Source organism: Podarcis filfolensis, assembly GCF_964270895.1.
Source record: "Podarcis filfolensis genome assembly, chromosome: Z".
NCBI classification, from domain to species: Eukaryota; Metazoa; Chordata; class Lepidosauria; order Squamata; family Lacertidae; genus Podarcis; species Podarcis filfolensis.
The window spans coordinates 39646750-39659357 of NC_139617.1; the positions used below are offsets into that span (position 1 = coordinate 39646750).

General features: G+C 42.5%; 1 protein-coding gene across 4 annotated transcripts; it reads left to right on the forward strand.

Moving 5' to 3' along the window:
* Positions 1–15: 15 nt before the first annotated feature.
* On the forward strand, positions 16–12608 carry ZBTB43 (zinc finger and BTB domain containing 43). 4 transcript variants are annotated; one of them, XR_014543935.1, is made up of 4 exons: positions 62–201; positions 1162–1358; positions 5759–11247; positions 11436–12608. XR_014543935.1 is itself a non-coding variant. In XM_083596711.1 (3 exons), exon 3 carries the CDS (start codon positions 5771–5773, stop codon positions 7160–7162), a length of 1392 nt encoding a protein of 463 aa, XP_083452837.1. In that variant the 5' UTR covers positions 16–201; positions 1162–1358; positions 5759–5770; the 3' UTR covers positions 7163–12608. The 4 variants fall into 4 exon arrangements, 2 of the variants coding, with proteins under 2 accessions (XP_083452837.1, XP_083452838.1); XM_083596711.1 differs by having other exon boundaries at positions 16–201; positions 5759–12608; XR_014543934.1 differs by lacking the exon at positions 1162–1358 and having other exon boundaries at positions 40–201.

The following is a 12608-nucleotide window of genomic DNA, read 5'->3' on the forward strand; positions in this document are numbered from 1 at the left end:
ACGTGACCTGGAAGCGGATGTACGATAGAGGAAGAGAAAGAAAGCAGGCACTCACACTTCCGGGTCTGGTTTGCTTGCTGCTGGAGGAGAGGATGCGGAGCTGCGAGAGCAGCGAGAGCAGGAGAAGCGCGGATATCTCGTCCACCATGTGAAAGAGGAGCGCCCGACGCCCCACTCCGAGGCTCCTTCCCCCCTGGTCAGGTGAGGGGTTCTCCTGTCCATCAGGCCAGTGTTTATTTATTTTTGTTGGGGTGAGGATTCCTGAGAAGCGTAGGTAACGATGCTGTGGAAACAACAATAATTCGGGGGTGGGGGGGAGAGAGAGATGTCATGAGCATCTTTTTTTTTAATGGAGCCCTCTTGTTCAGAAGTAGTCTACCTCTGAAAAGCAATGTTGCTCGGGTGGGGTGCGAAGCAGTGGTGCAGAGTTTTCTCCTTGATGTCATTTTTATTAGTATTATCATTTCTGTGGTGCGTGCGTGTGTGTGTTTAGTCTGGCTAACGAGAAAGGGGTGTATCTATCAGCCCCCAGAGTTTAATGGATGCTCCCTGCCCAGAAGCAGTCTATCTCGAATGCCACAGTTCAGCAGCAGAACATGTGCCTGTGCATGTGGTAGAGCTCAGGTTCAATATTTGTTTTGCCTAGGTAAGGTGGTGGTAAGAACCTCCTGCCTGCCTGAGAACCTTGGACAGCTGCTGCCACATCAGAATAGACAATACTTTAGCTTACACAGAAGACTAAGAATTTGACTTGTATCATGTTACGCATTTAGGAGGTGGGGAAAACCAACAGGGAAGAGTGTCCTCCTTCATTTCCTTCATTTGCAAGAGGTGTGTAATAATTATTTTTAGTGGTCATGCACTTTGAATCAAGAGACTCATCCTTGAGACAGCAAAACTAGCTTCTGCAAAGGAGCTGCTTAAACAGTGTTGCATGATATCTGATAAATTAACCTTTATCATGTAGCAATGAACTTTTTATCATGTGGTATGCAAGGCTGCTTAAGCAGTTCCTCTGAAGCAACTGGTTTTGTTGTGTCTAAAAACACAGTGAGTCCTTGTGAAATCTGATTCCTATGCTTTTTTGAGGTTTTCTCCTTGAGAACTAATGCCTCTTCTCCCTCCCCCCCTCTCTTTTCTTTTTGCTTACTCTGGAAGCAGAAGCTGGACTAGATGAACCCCTTATCCAATCCTCTGAGGCTTCTATTTCATATTAAGCTGCTCCCCAGAAAGTGTTGAGTATTAGTAATGCTGTGGCTGCAAACCAACTTTCTTAGAAGTCCCAGCTAAGTTATTCTGAGTAATCATGTATGCATGAGATATCTCAGTTAAAAGGTGGACCTTAATGACCCTCTAAGGTAGGTCAGTATTATCTCCATATTGCAAACAAGGGTTTGACTGAACTTGGGAGAGCAGTGAAATATTTATAGCTGTCTGGCTTTTGGTAAGATTTGAACTGGAAAGCTTCAAGTTCACAGCTCAGTCTCTTACTCACTCTGCTGCTTTGTGTCAGCAGCAGATGGGAAGTTGTAGTTGAAAACATCTGGAGGAAACAAGGTTGGCAAAGGCTGCTTTATATTAATTGGGGAGGTGATGAGAACTACATTTCCCTTCCCTGAGGAGGAGGAGGAGAGCAAAGCTCATGTGGATCCATGGTCCCATTTGATGTGTACGTTTGGGAGGCAAGTGCTGGGTTTGTTTGGATTGCTAGTTTTTGATCCCCTTGCCTTTCTTACTCTTACATACACATCAAGTCTTCCTGGAATGCATCCATTTTACTTTTCAAGAAATCATACAGTTTCAATTTGTTTGCCCAGATTTCTCAACTAGTCTCTAGCATTGTTATGTGGCCTGCAATTCTTTCAAAAAGTCCAATGAAATGTTTCCAGTAAAACTCCTCTTTTTTGGCTGAAAGTATCATTTTACTAGTTCTTTTAAAAAATCACAGATCTATCCCATAAGAAAAGCCCTGCCAGATCCCAAAAGGTCAAGCTAATTCACTGTTCTTCAACCCTGGGTCCCCAGATGAGGTTGGACTACAACTCCCATCATCCCCAGCTATTTTAGCCAGTGGGAATTGTAGGATGATGGGAGTTGTTGTCCAACATATGGGGACCCGAAGCTGAAAAGCATTGGCTGTAATCCACCATCTTGCTTCCTGCAGTGGCCAACCAGATACTTCTGGAAGCCCTTAACCAGAGCATAAGATCAACAGCTCTACCCCAGCCTCTGTTCTTTAGAGACATACTGGCTTTGAATACGGAGTTTCTAAATAGTCATCCTGGCTTAGAGGGATTGATAGGCCTCTGCTTTCCCATGCTTTCAGCTAATCCCTTTTTAAAGCCATTTAATGTCGTGACCAACAGCATGTCTTGTGACAGTGGGAAGAGTTCTGCTGTTAGGTGTCTTTTAATTTTACCAAAGCAAAACTCTAGAATTTGAGTTATTTATCTTGTTTTACTGTGCTGCCTTTTCTCTTGGCACTTTTATTTAATTTATTTATTTTTATTTATTTTTGCTTTAGAAAAGCCATAAGCACTTTCTCATGATTTAGCAAGTTGCTGTTGCTATGGCAACAGGTGTTTTCTCAACAGAGCCAAGTTCCTTTCTACCTCAGAGATGCTCTTAATGCATTCAGAGCTGCTTAGAGTTTGTCTGCCTGTGACATTAGAGTAGTCATTACTTGCTCTACCTCTGTTCCTTAAATCCCCTGTTTCTCATACATGTCTGCAATCTGAGACCTAGGTGTAGCATCACCATAAACAATGCCTTCTGTTGTGTGGCTGATGCTTATAGCAGTGAGTAATTTTAAAAATAGACCACATGGAAAAGAAATAGAGGAATGAAGCCTGATTACTTCTGATTACTAGTGGTTTTACTATTTATACCTGGGTTACCTGTTCGTGCTGTCTTCGAATTATGTTGGATAATGTTAGGAAAGTTTTTAATGTTTGAAGTTTTATTCTGTTTAATACTCTGTTGGGAGCCGCCCAGAGTGGCTGGGGAAACCCAGCCAGATGGGTGGACTATAAATAATAATTAATAATAATGTAATTATTATTATTATTATCAAGCACCAACAATGTTATAAAATAAATAAAAAAGAAGAGTTTTGTAGTTTCTATTTTTTATTTATACTATATCTGTATACTATTTTATCTTGTATTTATTAAGGGATTGTTAGTTTAACTTCATAATAAAGTTCCATTTTGTTATATAAGCCAATGTGATATTGACAGATAAAGCAGGGACAGGGAGCTGAAGCCAAACCCAGCTTCCAAAGGCTTCTCAGCACAGGTCCTGAATCTAAGCCCTGTTTCCTTTTATATAATTTATTGCTTCAGTGGGACAAATCTATTTCAGAACTCATTGGCTTGGATTCTTTTTTTCCTTGCAAGTTTTTGTATTTGTTTCTGATTTAACACTTGGCAGATTTCTCTTGAGCTTGATAGACCTCAATTTAAAACTTATGCACCCCAAATCAAAAAGGTGCTAAACTGATATACCGTTGTTGTTGTTGTTGTTTTCCTTTTTTTAGTACTTACTCCTAAGATGTGAACTTTAGGTGTCATGACAAGTAATTGTCTTGCAGCTTCATGCCACCAGCACCTGCCTTTTCTGTTTAGAAAATCCTGGAGGAAGTGCTGGCTGGCTGGAAACCTGAACAGGAACACTCATGGGAAGGGGCAGAAGATACTCTTAAACATTTTGTTGCAATGCCCATTTGTTACTTAACACTGATTTACAAAAACTACTAGGCTTATAAAACATGAACAGCATATTTATGTTCTCATAGAAACAGAGCTGAAAGGGATCTCAGAGGTCATCCAGTGCAACCCTCCTTCTCATGTTGAAAATCCCATTACACATCACTAATTAAAAAAAAGGCTACCATGCAGTCCGTTAGAAGATGGAGGCAGATCCCAGGCAGTCTGTTAGATTGCCAAGTAGCTTATAAAGTCAGGACATTTTTACTAACATTTAGTCAAAGTCCCCTTCCTTGTTATTTGAACCTGTTGAGTCCCTATCCTCTAGAGCAACAGCAAACAAACCTGCTCTGTCAACTGTGTCTGGAGACACTTGCAGTGACATATCAGGTGTCAAATGGGAGAAGCTGCTCCAACTGCTCTTTGCTTCAGACAGCTACAGGGCTAGGGGACAAAGGTGCCCCTCACTCCTTCTCTTGCTAACAAGAACAAATAAGATAAGCTGTTTATAGTGTCATTCTTGGAAATGTGACAATAATTGACCAGTCAGTTGACTAGCAGGCTTTACCCTAATCCAACAATAGTGAGCGGGGTGCCTCTCCATTTTTTCTGGGCTATAGCACCCAACAGTGACAGGCAGCAAGGCCTATTGAAAGGAAAAATGGGCACAGTAGTCTGTAACATTTGAAAGGCAATACACTGGGTACCCCTGTACTACTCTTGTCCTGTGTGCCACTCTGACAGCACAGGGCCACTGCAGGGCTTAGATCTTAGATTCTCAAAATCAGAGAATATCTTTACTTGTTCTAAGATGTTAAACCAACCTTTAATCCTTATCTTAATTAGCCTCAGCTACTTGTATTCTGTGCAGATACCATGCATTATACTGACTTTCTTAAAGGTTGGAGGGTTTAATATGGATGGAAACAAGAATTGGTATCTGATTTTTTCTGCTATATATACTTAGAATGTTTCTAGTACCAGATTGTACAGCACCTGTAATTTGAGAGAGATGCAGATCAGGGCTGAGAAAACCCCAGCTCCCAAGTTCCCTTGGAGTGCCAATAAAATGTGATGTAGACATTTAGAAATAGTGGCTTTTCTCCCCATGCCCTAACTCCAAGCTGTCACCTGAGATCAGCCTTTCAAAGCCCAGTGCCCTCAAGATATTTTGGACTACAACTTCTATCACCTCTGACCTTTGGCTATGCCTAGCTATTGGAAGCAGATTGTAGTTCAAAACATCTGGACGGGCAGTAGGTTGGCAAAGTCTGCCCTAGACCCTTCTGAGCATTTGTGTTACTATTGCTACCACTAAAGCTTCCATTTTATAGTCCTTTCATGGGTGCATTTTTGTGAGAATCTTTGGTGCATATTTATGCATTTATTTGGGTTTCTAGCCTGCCCCATCCCAAAGTACTCAGAGCTCATAATATTTAAGTGGATCTGCCCTCTCCTAATGTTTGACTGCTAAAAGACAGTTGGAATGAAAATATTTTATGTGTACAAAAGCTTGCAGTACAGTGGTACTTCTGGTTATGAACTTAATTCGTTCCGGAGGTCCGTTCTTAAGTTGAAACCATTCTTATCCTGAGGCGCACTTTCGCTAATGGCGCCTCCCACTGCGCAACTTCCGCTCGCATCCTGGGGCAAAGTTTGCAACCGGGAGCAACTACTACTTCTGGTTTAGCAGAGCTTGTAACCAAAAGCATGCATAACCAGAAGCGTTCGTAAACCAGAGTTCCCACTGTACTGAAAAGTGGAGATGGAGAAAGTCTGCTTCAAGTTTGCGAATAGCTGCAAACTTGCAAATAGCCATTCATCTGTGGCAGGTCGCAATTGGATCCAAATTTTGAAAACTCATAGAGAAAGTTGGTTCTTTCAGGTTTTCAGAATGGCAGAAATGGACATGAAAGGCTTGTAAAAAAGTGTGTGGGTGCGTGCGCGTGCACGCGCATGCACACATGTGCTAATACATTTGGAGGGATTTATTTATTTGCAAAGTTGGGTCCACTTTCATAGTCTTGAAAACCAATGTTCATCTTTTGCAGCACACTGATGAAATGGAGCCTGGAACAAATTCTTTCAGAGTGGAGTTCCCTGACTTCTGTAGCACCGTTTTGCAGAAGCTGAACCAGCAACGCCAGCAAGGGCAGCTCTGTGATGTTTCTATTGTTGTTCAGGGACATTTGTTCCGAGCCCACAAAGCTGTCTTGGCAGCCAGCTCCCCTTACTTCTGCGACCAAGTGCTCTTGAAAAACAGTCGACGGATTGTTCTGCCTGACGTCATGAACCCCAGAGTGTTTGAGAACATCCTTCTGTCAACTTACACTGGGCGTCTGGTGATGCCTGCGCCAGAGATTGTCAGCTACCTCACAGCGGCAAGTTTTCTTCAGATGTGGCACGTGGTAGACAAATGCACTGAGGTGCTGGAAGGAAACCCTTCCGTTCTTTGTCAAAAGTTGAATCGTGCCAGTGACCACCAGTCCCCCAGCAGCAGTAACTACAATGGCCTGGTGGAGAGCTTTGAGATAGGGTCTGTGGGGCAGGCAGACTTCCACAAAGTGCAGGATGGTGAAAATGAAGAGGAAAGCTCGAAAGATGAACTGCTGTCTCAACTCACAGAACATGAGTATCTCCCCAGCAATTCTTCAACGGAACATGACCGTCTGAGCACAGGGATGACAAGCCAGGATGGAGAGGAAGGAGCAAGCGACAGTGCTGAGTATCAGTACGCCAGGCCCCTTTACAGCAAACCGAGCATCATGTCTCACAAGCGGTGGATCCATGTGAAGACAGAGAGGTTTGTGCAGGACTGCGAAGGGGTGGAGGTGCATGGCCCTTACGATGAGCAGCAGGTGTCTGAATCCATGAATGCCATTCAGGTGAGCCACTCTGTCCCGACGTCTGGCCCCGAAGACCTTCGTGTCAATGAAAAAAAGATGGAGACAGAGTTTGGTGAGCAAGCCAATGAAAGCAATTACGATGAGCAAGTGGACTTCTACGGCTCTTCCATGGAAGAGTTTTCTGGGGAAAGGGCCGATGGGACACTCAGCCTTCAGAGACAGGACGCTGGGGTTGCTGCAGGTTATGGAGATAGCATGGACGTTCCCTCAGGGATCAAGGAAGAAAATGCCCTGTCTGGGTTCTCCACAGCTGACAAACTTTACCCCTGCCAGTGTGGCAAAAGCTTTACCCACAAAAGCCAGAGAGACCGCCACATGGGCATGCACCTCGGCCTGCGGCCTTACGGTTGTGGCGTGTGTGGTAAGAAGTTCAAAATGAAGCACCACCTTGTTGGCCACATGAAAATTCACACGGGCATCAAGCCTTATGAGTGCAACATTTGCGGGAAAAGGTTCATGTGGAGGGACAGTTTTCATCGGCATGTAACGTCTTGTACAAAGTCATACCAAGCCTGTAAGGTGGAGCAGAACACTACTGAGATGAATTGAAAACAGGTGCCAGGCAGTGGGGTGGGGAGAGTGTATGGGAAGGGAAAAGGCAGAGAGAACCAGATTACATAACTGCATCATAGAGTAACAGAGGAATGTATATGTTGCACAGAGTGTGCCATGTACTACGCTGCTGAGATTCTGGATGGTGGTTTTTTTAAAAAAAAAAATCCTATAGCACAAGTGGGATCACCTGTGGAGGCAAGCAGGGAATTCTGCCCAGGCTACAAGTAAGGAGGCAAGTTTGAGTGGCGGTACTTTAGTGTAATTATAATTATTGCTATTTATTATTCTTTGTGTTTTGGTAGCACTTGAGGAGAGGGGTTCCCTCTCGTCTCATTAGTGTTCTCTGCTCTCAGTGAGTCTGCATATAGATAGCTGCACATCCTGAGCGCCTTGGTTGGATGACTGTAGTCCCATGTTCAGAAGTCCTTGTGATTTTGTTCAGCCAAATAGATATATGAGCAGTTACCTTTTTTGAACCAAAGGGGCAATTATAGATACTTTAACGCAAGTTGCTAGACAACTTTCAGGGGCCGACAGCTTTAACAAGCGGCTGCTTTTTTAATCAGTCAAGCTTTGAGTTCCATTGACTGGCTCTGTTTATCTTGGCAGAGTGATTCTGCGTCATGCTTATTTTTTAATTCTTTTGTAAAGCAGTTGGCTATTTTGTGATGGACACTTTATATAGAGACAGATTAAACTATAACCTCATCTCTCTCCAACTCCTCAACCCCTCTCCCTCTTGTGCCTCATATAGCTAGCCAGTCTGCACTTTTGGCTGCCACAATAGTGAGTATCATGTTTGCTCCCCAGTTGGAGATTAAAATGCTCTTTTTCTGGCACTTGAGATTCCAGGCAGACATTTGTCCAGTTTTCATTTTTTTCTGTTTTGGGGTATTTGCTTTGGGAAGTGTTGGTTAGGTACCAGGACTTCAGAGAACAAAATCCAATGTACTGAATTCTGTGTCGCGGTTTGCAATGAACACTTTTGGTACTGATCTCCTCACTTAACTCAGGTGGGGAGCCATGAGGGACTGAGGCTGGGGAAACAGCTCTAAAGGAACTTACTCTGCATCACTCTCTAAGGAAGCTGCTTGATGATTAAGAATCAAAGAATGGCTACTGCTGGATGCTCCCCAACGGTGCTGTGCAGACATCTCCAAACCTGGAAGCAGCTTGTGGATTTCTGAACATGATTCTTATCCTCTGTGAAGGAAGAATTTTTAAACACTGGATACCTTTTTTTGTAACCACAAGTAGTTTTAAATTTTTAAAACTAGAACTGCTGTTATATTCCTTCCTTCTCACTCCTTTCGTCACCCCAACTACAGGGTGAATGCACAAAATGGAAGAAACTTGGAACGGTCAAAGCATTTGTGCTGCTGTTTGATAGTAATTGGGGTGCAGAAATCCCCCATATTTGCTGTGGACAGAGGTTGTCATATATGTTGATTGGCAAATGAGGTGTTTCCTTAACAGAATACTCTGCCAGTGCCAAGGAGGCTTGCTAGTGCCAAGGCATGTCATTCCGCCCCCACCCCACCCCCAAACTTCAGCCTGAATAGAAAAAGAGGTCGGGAGATTGGTGGACCTTGTGCATATTCACATAGGCAAACATTTCTGGGGTTATTACCCTCTTCCCTTAACTACAGAGTTTAAACAAACTTTTCATGTGATAAGCTGGGCCTGGAATATGAGTGTCTGGCACAAATATGGGTTTGGTTGTTTGGTAAGGTTGTAGTGCTGCAACTTCTCCTTTGGTGGAACTATTTAATGGCTTTTACTTACAAAAAACATGTTAAAAGCTTTTCTAAATCAACACAAGATCAATTTTTGATATATCTTTCCCCCCCTCAGTCATCGGCAATCCATTTATGATATTGTTGTTGTTGGCACATGCAACAAGAAATAATCTGCTGTTTTCCCTGCTTAGATGAGCTCAGCAGCACACCAGGGTGGAAATGGCTGTCACTAACTTGAACCCTACCAAACAAGTTAGCCCAACAGGGATCTTCTTGCTAACACTGTAACCTGCTAAATGTATAGAAGCACTTTGTATTTAAAAACAAAACAAAAACCATTTATAAATGTTTTTTTCAGAACTTCCAAGATAGATATATATATTCCCTCTGGTTTGTTTTCTTATTCATGTTGTCCGTTCAATTTTTTCCTTGTCTTCAATCTTGAAATTTTATATTGATAAGAAGCTTTTGGTTTATATGAGCACAGGGTCTGGGGTTTGTGTAAGAAGAACTGATCCTAAGGGTCTGCTTTTAGTTTTGTCTTCTTTTTTTAAAAAAAAAATCCTTATTGCCTTAGAATCTCCAGGAAGCCATTTTATTTGCAGGTGTGGGGAAACTTGGACTGCCCGGTTGCTGCTGAACTACAGTTCCCATCATCCCTGACCATTGGCCATGGCTGCTGGCTGATTGGAGTTGTAGCTCAAATATTCCCTGCTCCTGTTCTTTGGGCTCTGTTAGGGAAAAGAGGGCCTGTACTTCTTATGGCTCCCCACAGCATTTCTCAGCTTTCCTTGCGCTGTGACCTCACTCAAACGTTTCCTCTGTGCTGCCAATCTAGCCATAGCGAATGGAAGGAAGGCTCAACCTGCCCCATTCTGACTGCCAACATTTTCTACCTGCCCTGCTATTGTGCTCTTAACTGCTTCTTGATGTGACACATTTAAGCAGGCAAAGCTTTTCCTGCAATGGAGAACTGGGAGTGGGGAAACCTCGCCTGTTTAAATGTTGCATGTTAATCAGCTACAAGAGTCACTGGAGCAGAGGTCTGACAACCCTACTCCAAACCAGAGTTCCTTCAGGCCTGCCACAAAAGCTGTTTTGCTTAATCCACTGGGGAGTTCTTCTGTACAGGCACCATAGATGGGAAGCAAATGGTTTTCCTTTTGCTTCATAAGGACTTGTGCATATAGACTTCTTGGCTGGATTATCTCCCTCTATTAGCTTGATGCCTTCTCTGGACAGGACATACAGAGGTCAATTGAGTTTAGGAACAGTTTTTGAATAACCTATGACTACAGAGCTTTGAAATGTAGGTAAGATGGTAAGGGGTTTCCTACTGGAGTGTAAGATATAAAAGAACCTTTCACTGTCCCAGTTCTCATGTCATGGTAACCCAATGGCACCTGCTTCGCTTCTCCCCTTGGCTTAGTGGTATGTCAACCTGTCTTGATTTGCTCCAACCAAGACTGTGATTGGTAAACCAACAACAAACCTTAGTTTCACTTTGTGGTTTGCTTTGGAGCAAAACAAATCACATTCCGCTGTTCAGTCATAATGTTAAGCCCAGAGATTGTGGTTTCTTGCTCTTGACTTGTGCTAATGGAGAAGGAGTAAATCAGGAGCTATAGGTTAATTATGGTTCACCATGATGTGTGAATACTGCCATTTTCACTTTCAGTGTTAAATACATGGGGGGGGGGTATTCTCTCCAGGAACTTGGACTGCAATCCTGGGCCAGTTCAGAAAATGGGCGTGATGGTGTTAAGTTCCTGATGGCAGCAGTTCCAAACTGACTGGCTTACACATAGTTGACTGGTCATTATTCTTTGGCCCTTTCTATTGGGTTGTGTGGGAAATTCCACCACAAGTAGCTACTGGGAAAGGTTAGGCCCAAAGCTTGGAATTTGTACCCCTCCCAACAGTTCTGTTCATGGGCCCATAATTTTGTGCATAAGAGAGATGAAAGAGCAATATAATTTACCACCATGCTATGCTAAGTTCCCTTTATTAATAAGGGAAGTGCTAACTAATGATGCCTTGCCAACAAATCTGTAAAAATTTTATGCTACTACCAGCCTTGTCATATTTTGGGTGCTTTATGTGACTTACATTCAAAAATGAAACACGACTTTGAAATTGTATAGAATGCTTTGGTATCAGGGACATGCTTCACTTTTAGAGCAACCTTCCTCAACCTGGTGCTCTCAAAATGTATTGGACTACAACTCTAGTCAGCGCCAGACAACATGGAAGTGCACCAGGGTAAGGATGGGAAATGGGGAGAAAAAGCCCTTGCATACATTTGAAGTAAAGCCCCATCTGCACTATAGATTTAAAACAGCATCATGCCACTTTAAACAGTTATGGCTTCCTCCAAAGAATCCTGGGAACTGTAGTTGATTGCAGGTGCTGAGAGTTATTAGAAGACCCCTTATTCCCTTCATAAAACTACATTTCCTGGAATTCTATGGGAAGAGGTATTGATTGTTAACCTAGAATTCTTTAGGGGAAGCAAGGACTGTTTAAAGTGGTATGATACTGGTTTTGCTTTATAGTGCAGATGGGAGTTGAGTCTTGAAAAGGGCAACTAGGATAGTATATCACTTTATTTCATTATAGCTTTTGGTGGTCCGAAAGCACACAGTGCAAGTAGATAAATAGGTACCACTCTGGCTGGAAGGTAAACGGCGTTTCCCTGCACTGCTCTGGTTTCGCAAAAAGCGGCTTAGTCATGCTGGCCACATGACCTGGAAAAACTGTCTGTGGACAAACGTCGACTTCCTCGGCCGAGATGAGCGCCACAACCCCAGAGTCCTCTGCGACTGAACTTAACTGTCAGGGGTCTCTTTACCTTTACTATATTCATGCTGATTTGTGAAGCTAAAACTGCTGGGTTTGGGAACTCTGTTTTTCCTGATCCTTAAAGGATTTTAAGAGGTATTAACCACAGACCCTGAGTGCTTAACGGGTGATTTGTCAACACTTTGCTAACACAGCATGCTTCACAAGTTGAAAAGAGTGTAGATTTACTGTAAAGACTGCTTCTGGCATTCCCCACCCCTTCAAAGTGGCAAATCTTATGTGTTGAATGTTTTAGGGCAGATGCTATTTCTAAATATAAGAGTCTATTTTAAAAAAATATATTTGTTTTTATCTGGTAGTGGAATGTTCATACATTCTGTAAGCATACACATTTTAATTCAAATATTTCTATTTAATTTGGATAGTTAAAATCATTAGGACTAGCAGCTGGAGCCCTGAAGGCAAAGAGCTGAAAAATGAATTGCATATTAACATTTCTTTTTAAAGCAGGGTCATTGTCATACTTCTTTGCTTGAAAGCTGCTTCCTGCATCAGCCACTGCTGCTTTTCTTCAACTTTCCCTTCTGGGCTCCACTATATTTCTTAAATAAATGTAACTGTTCATATGCGAGTGAGGTGAACCTTTCTTGTTCCTCTAAAAAAATTCCCCCTCAAAAGCATTGTCACTTGTAATATTACAGTTCATATCCTGTTGATCTTCTGTGAGTTGTTACACCTATATTGCAAAGGATGGATAATTTGATATCTCTTTTAATATTGCTGTCCTAATAATGTACAGCATGGTTTTATGTGACATTACTGTTTCATTGTTTTCTTCTTATAGAAGAGTCTGTTGGTCTTTTGTATAACATGTTTTAATAAATGTTAACTGTCTTTTC

What these genes read in the sequence shown, in the direction of transcription:
- ZBTB43 (XM_083596711.1), top strand. Translation starts at nt 5,771, where the DNA reads ATGGAGCCTGGAACAAATTCTTTCAGAGTGGAGTTCCCTGACTTCTGT.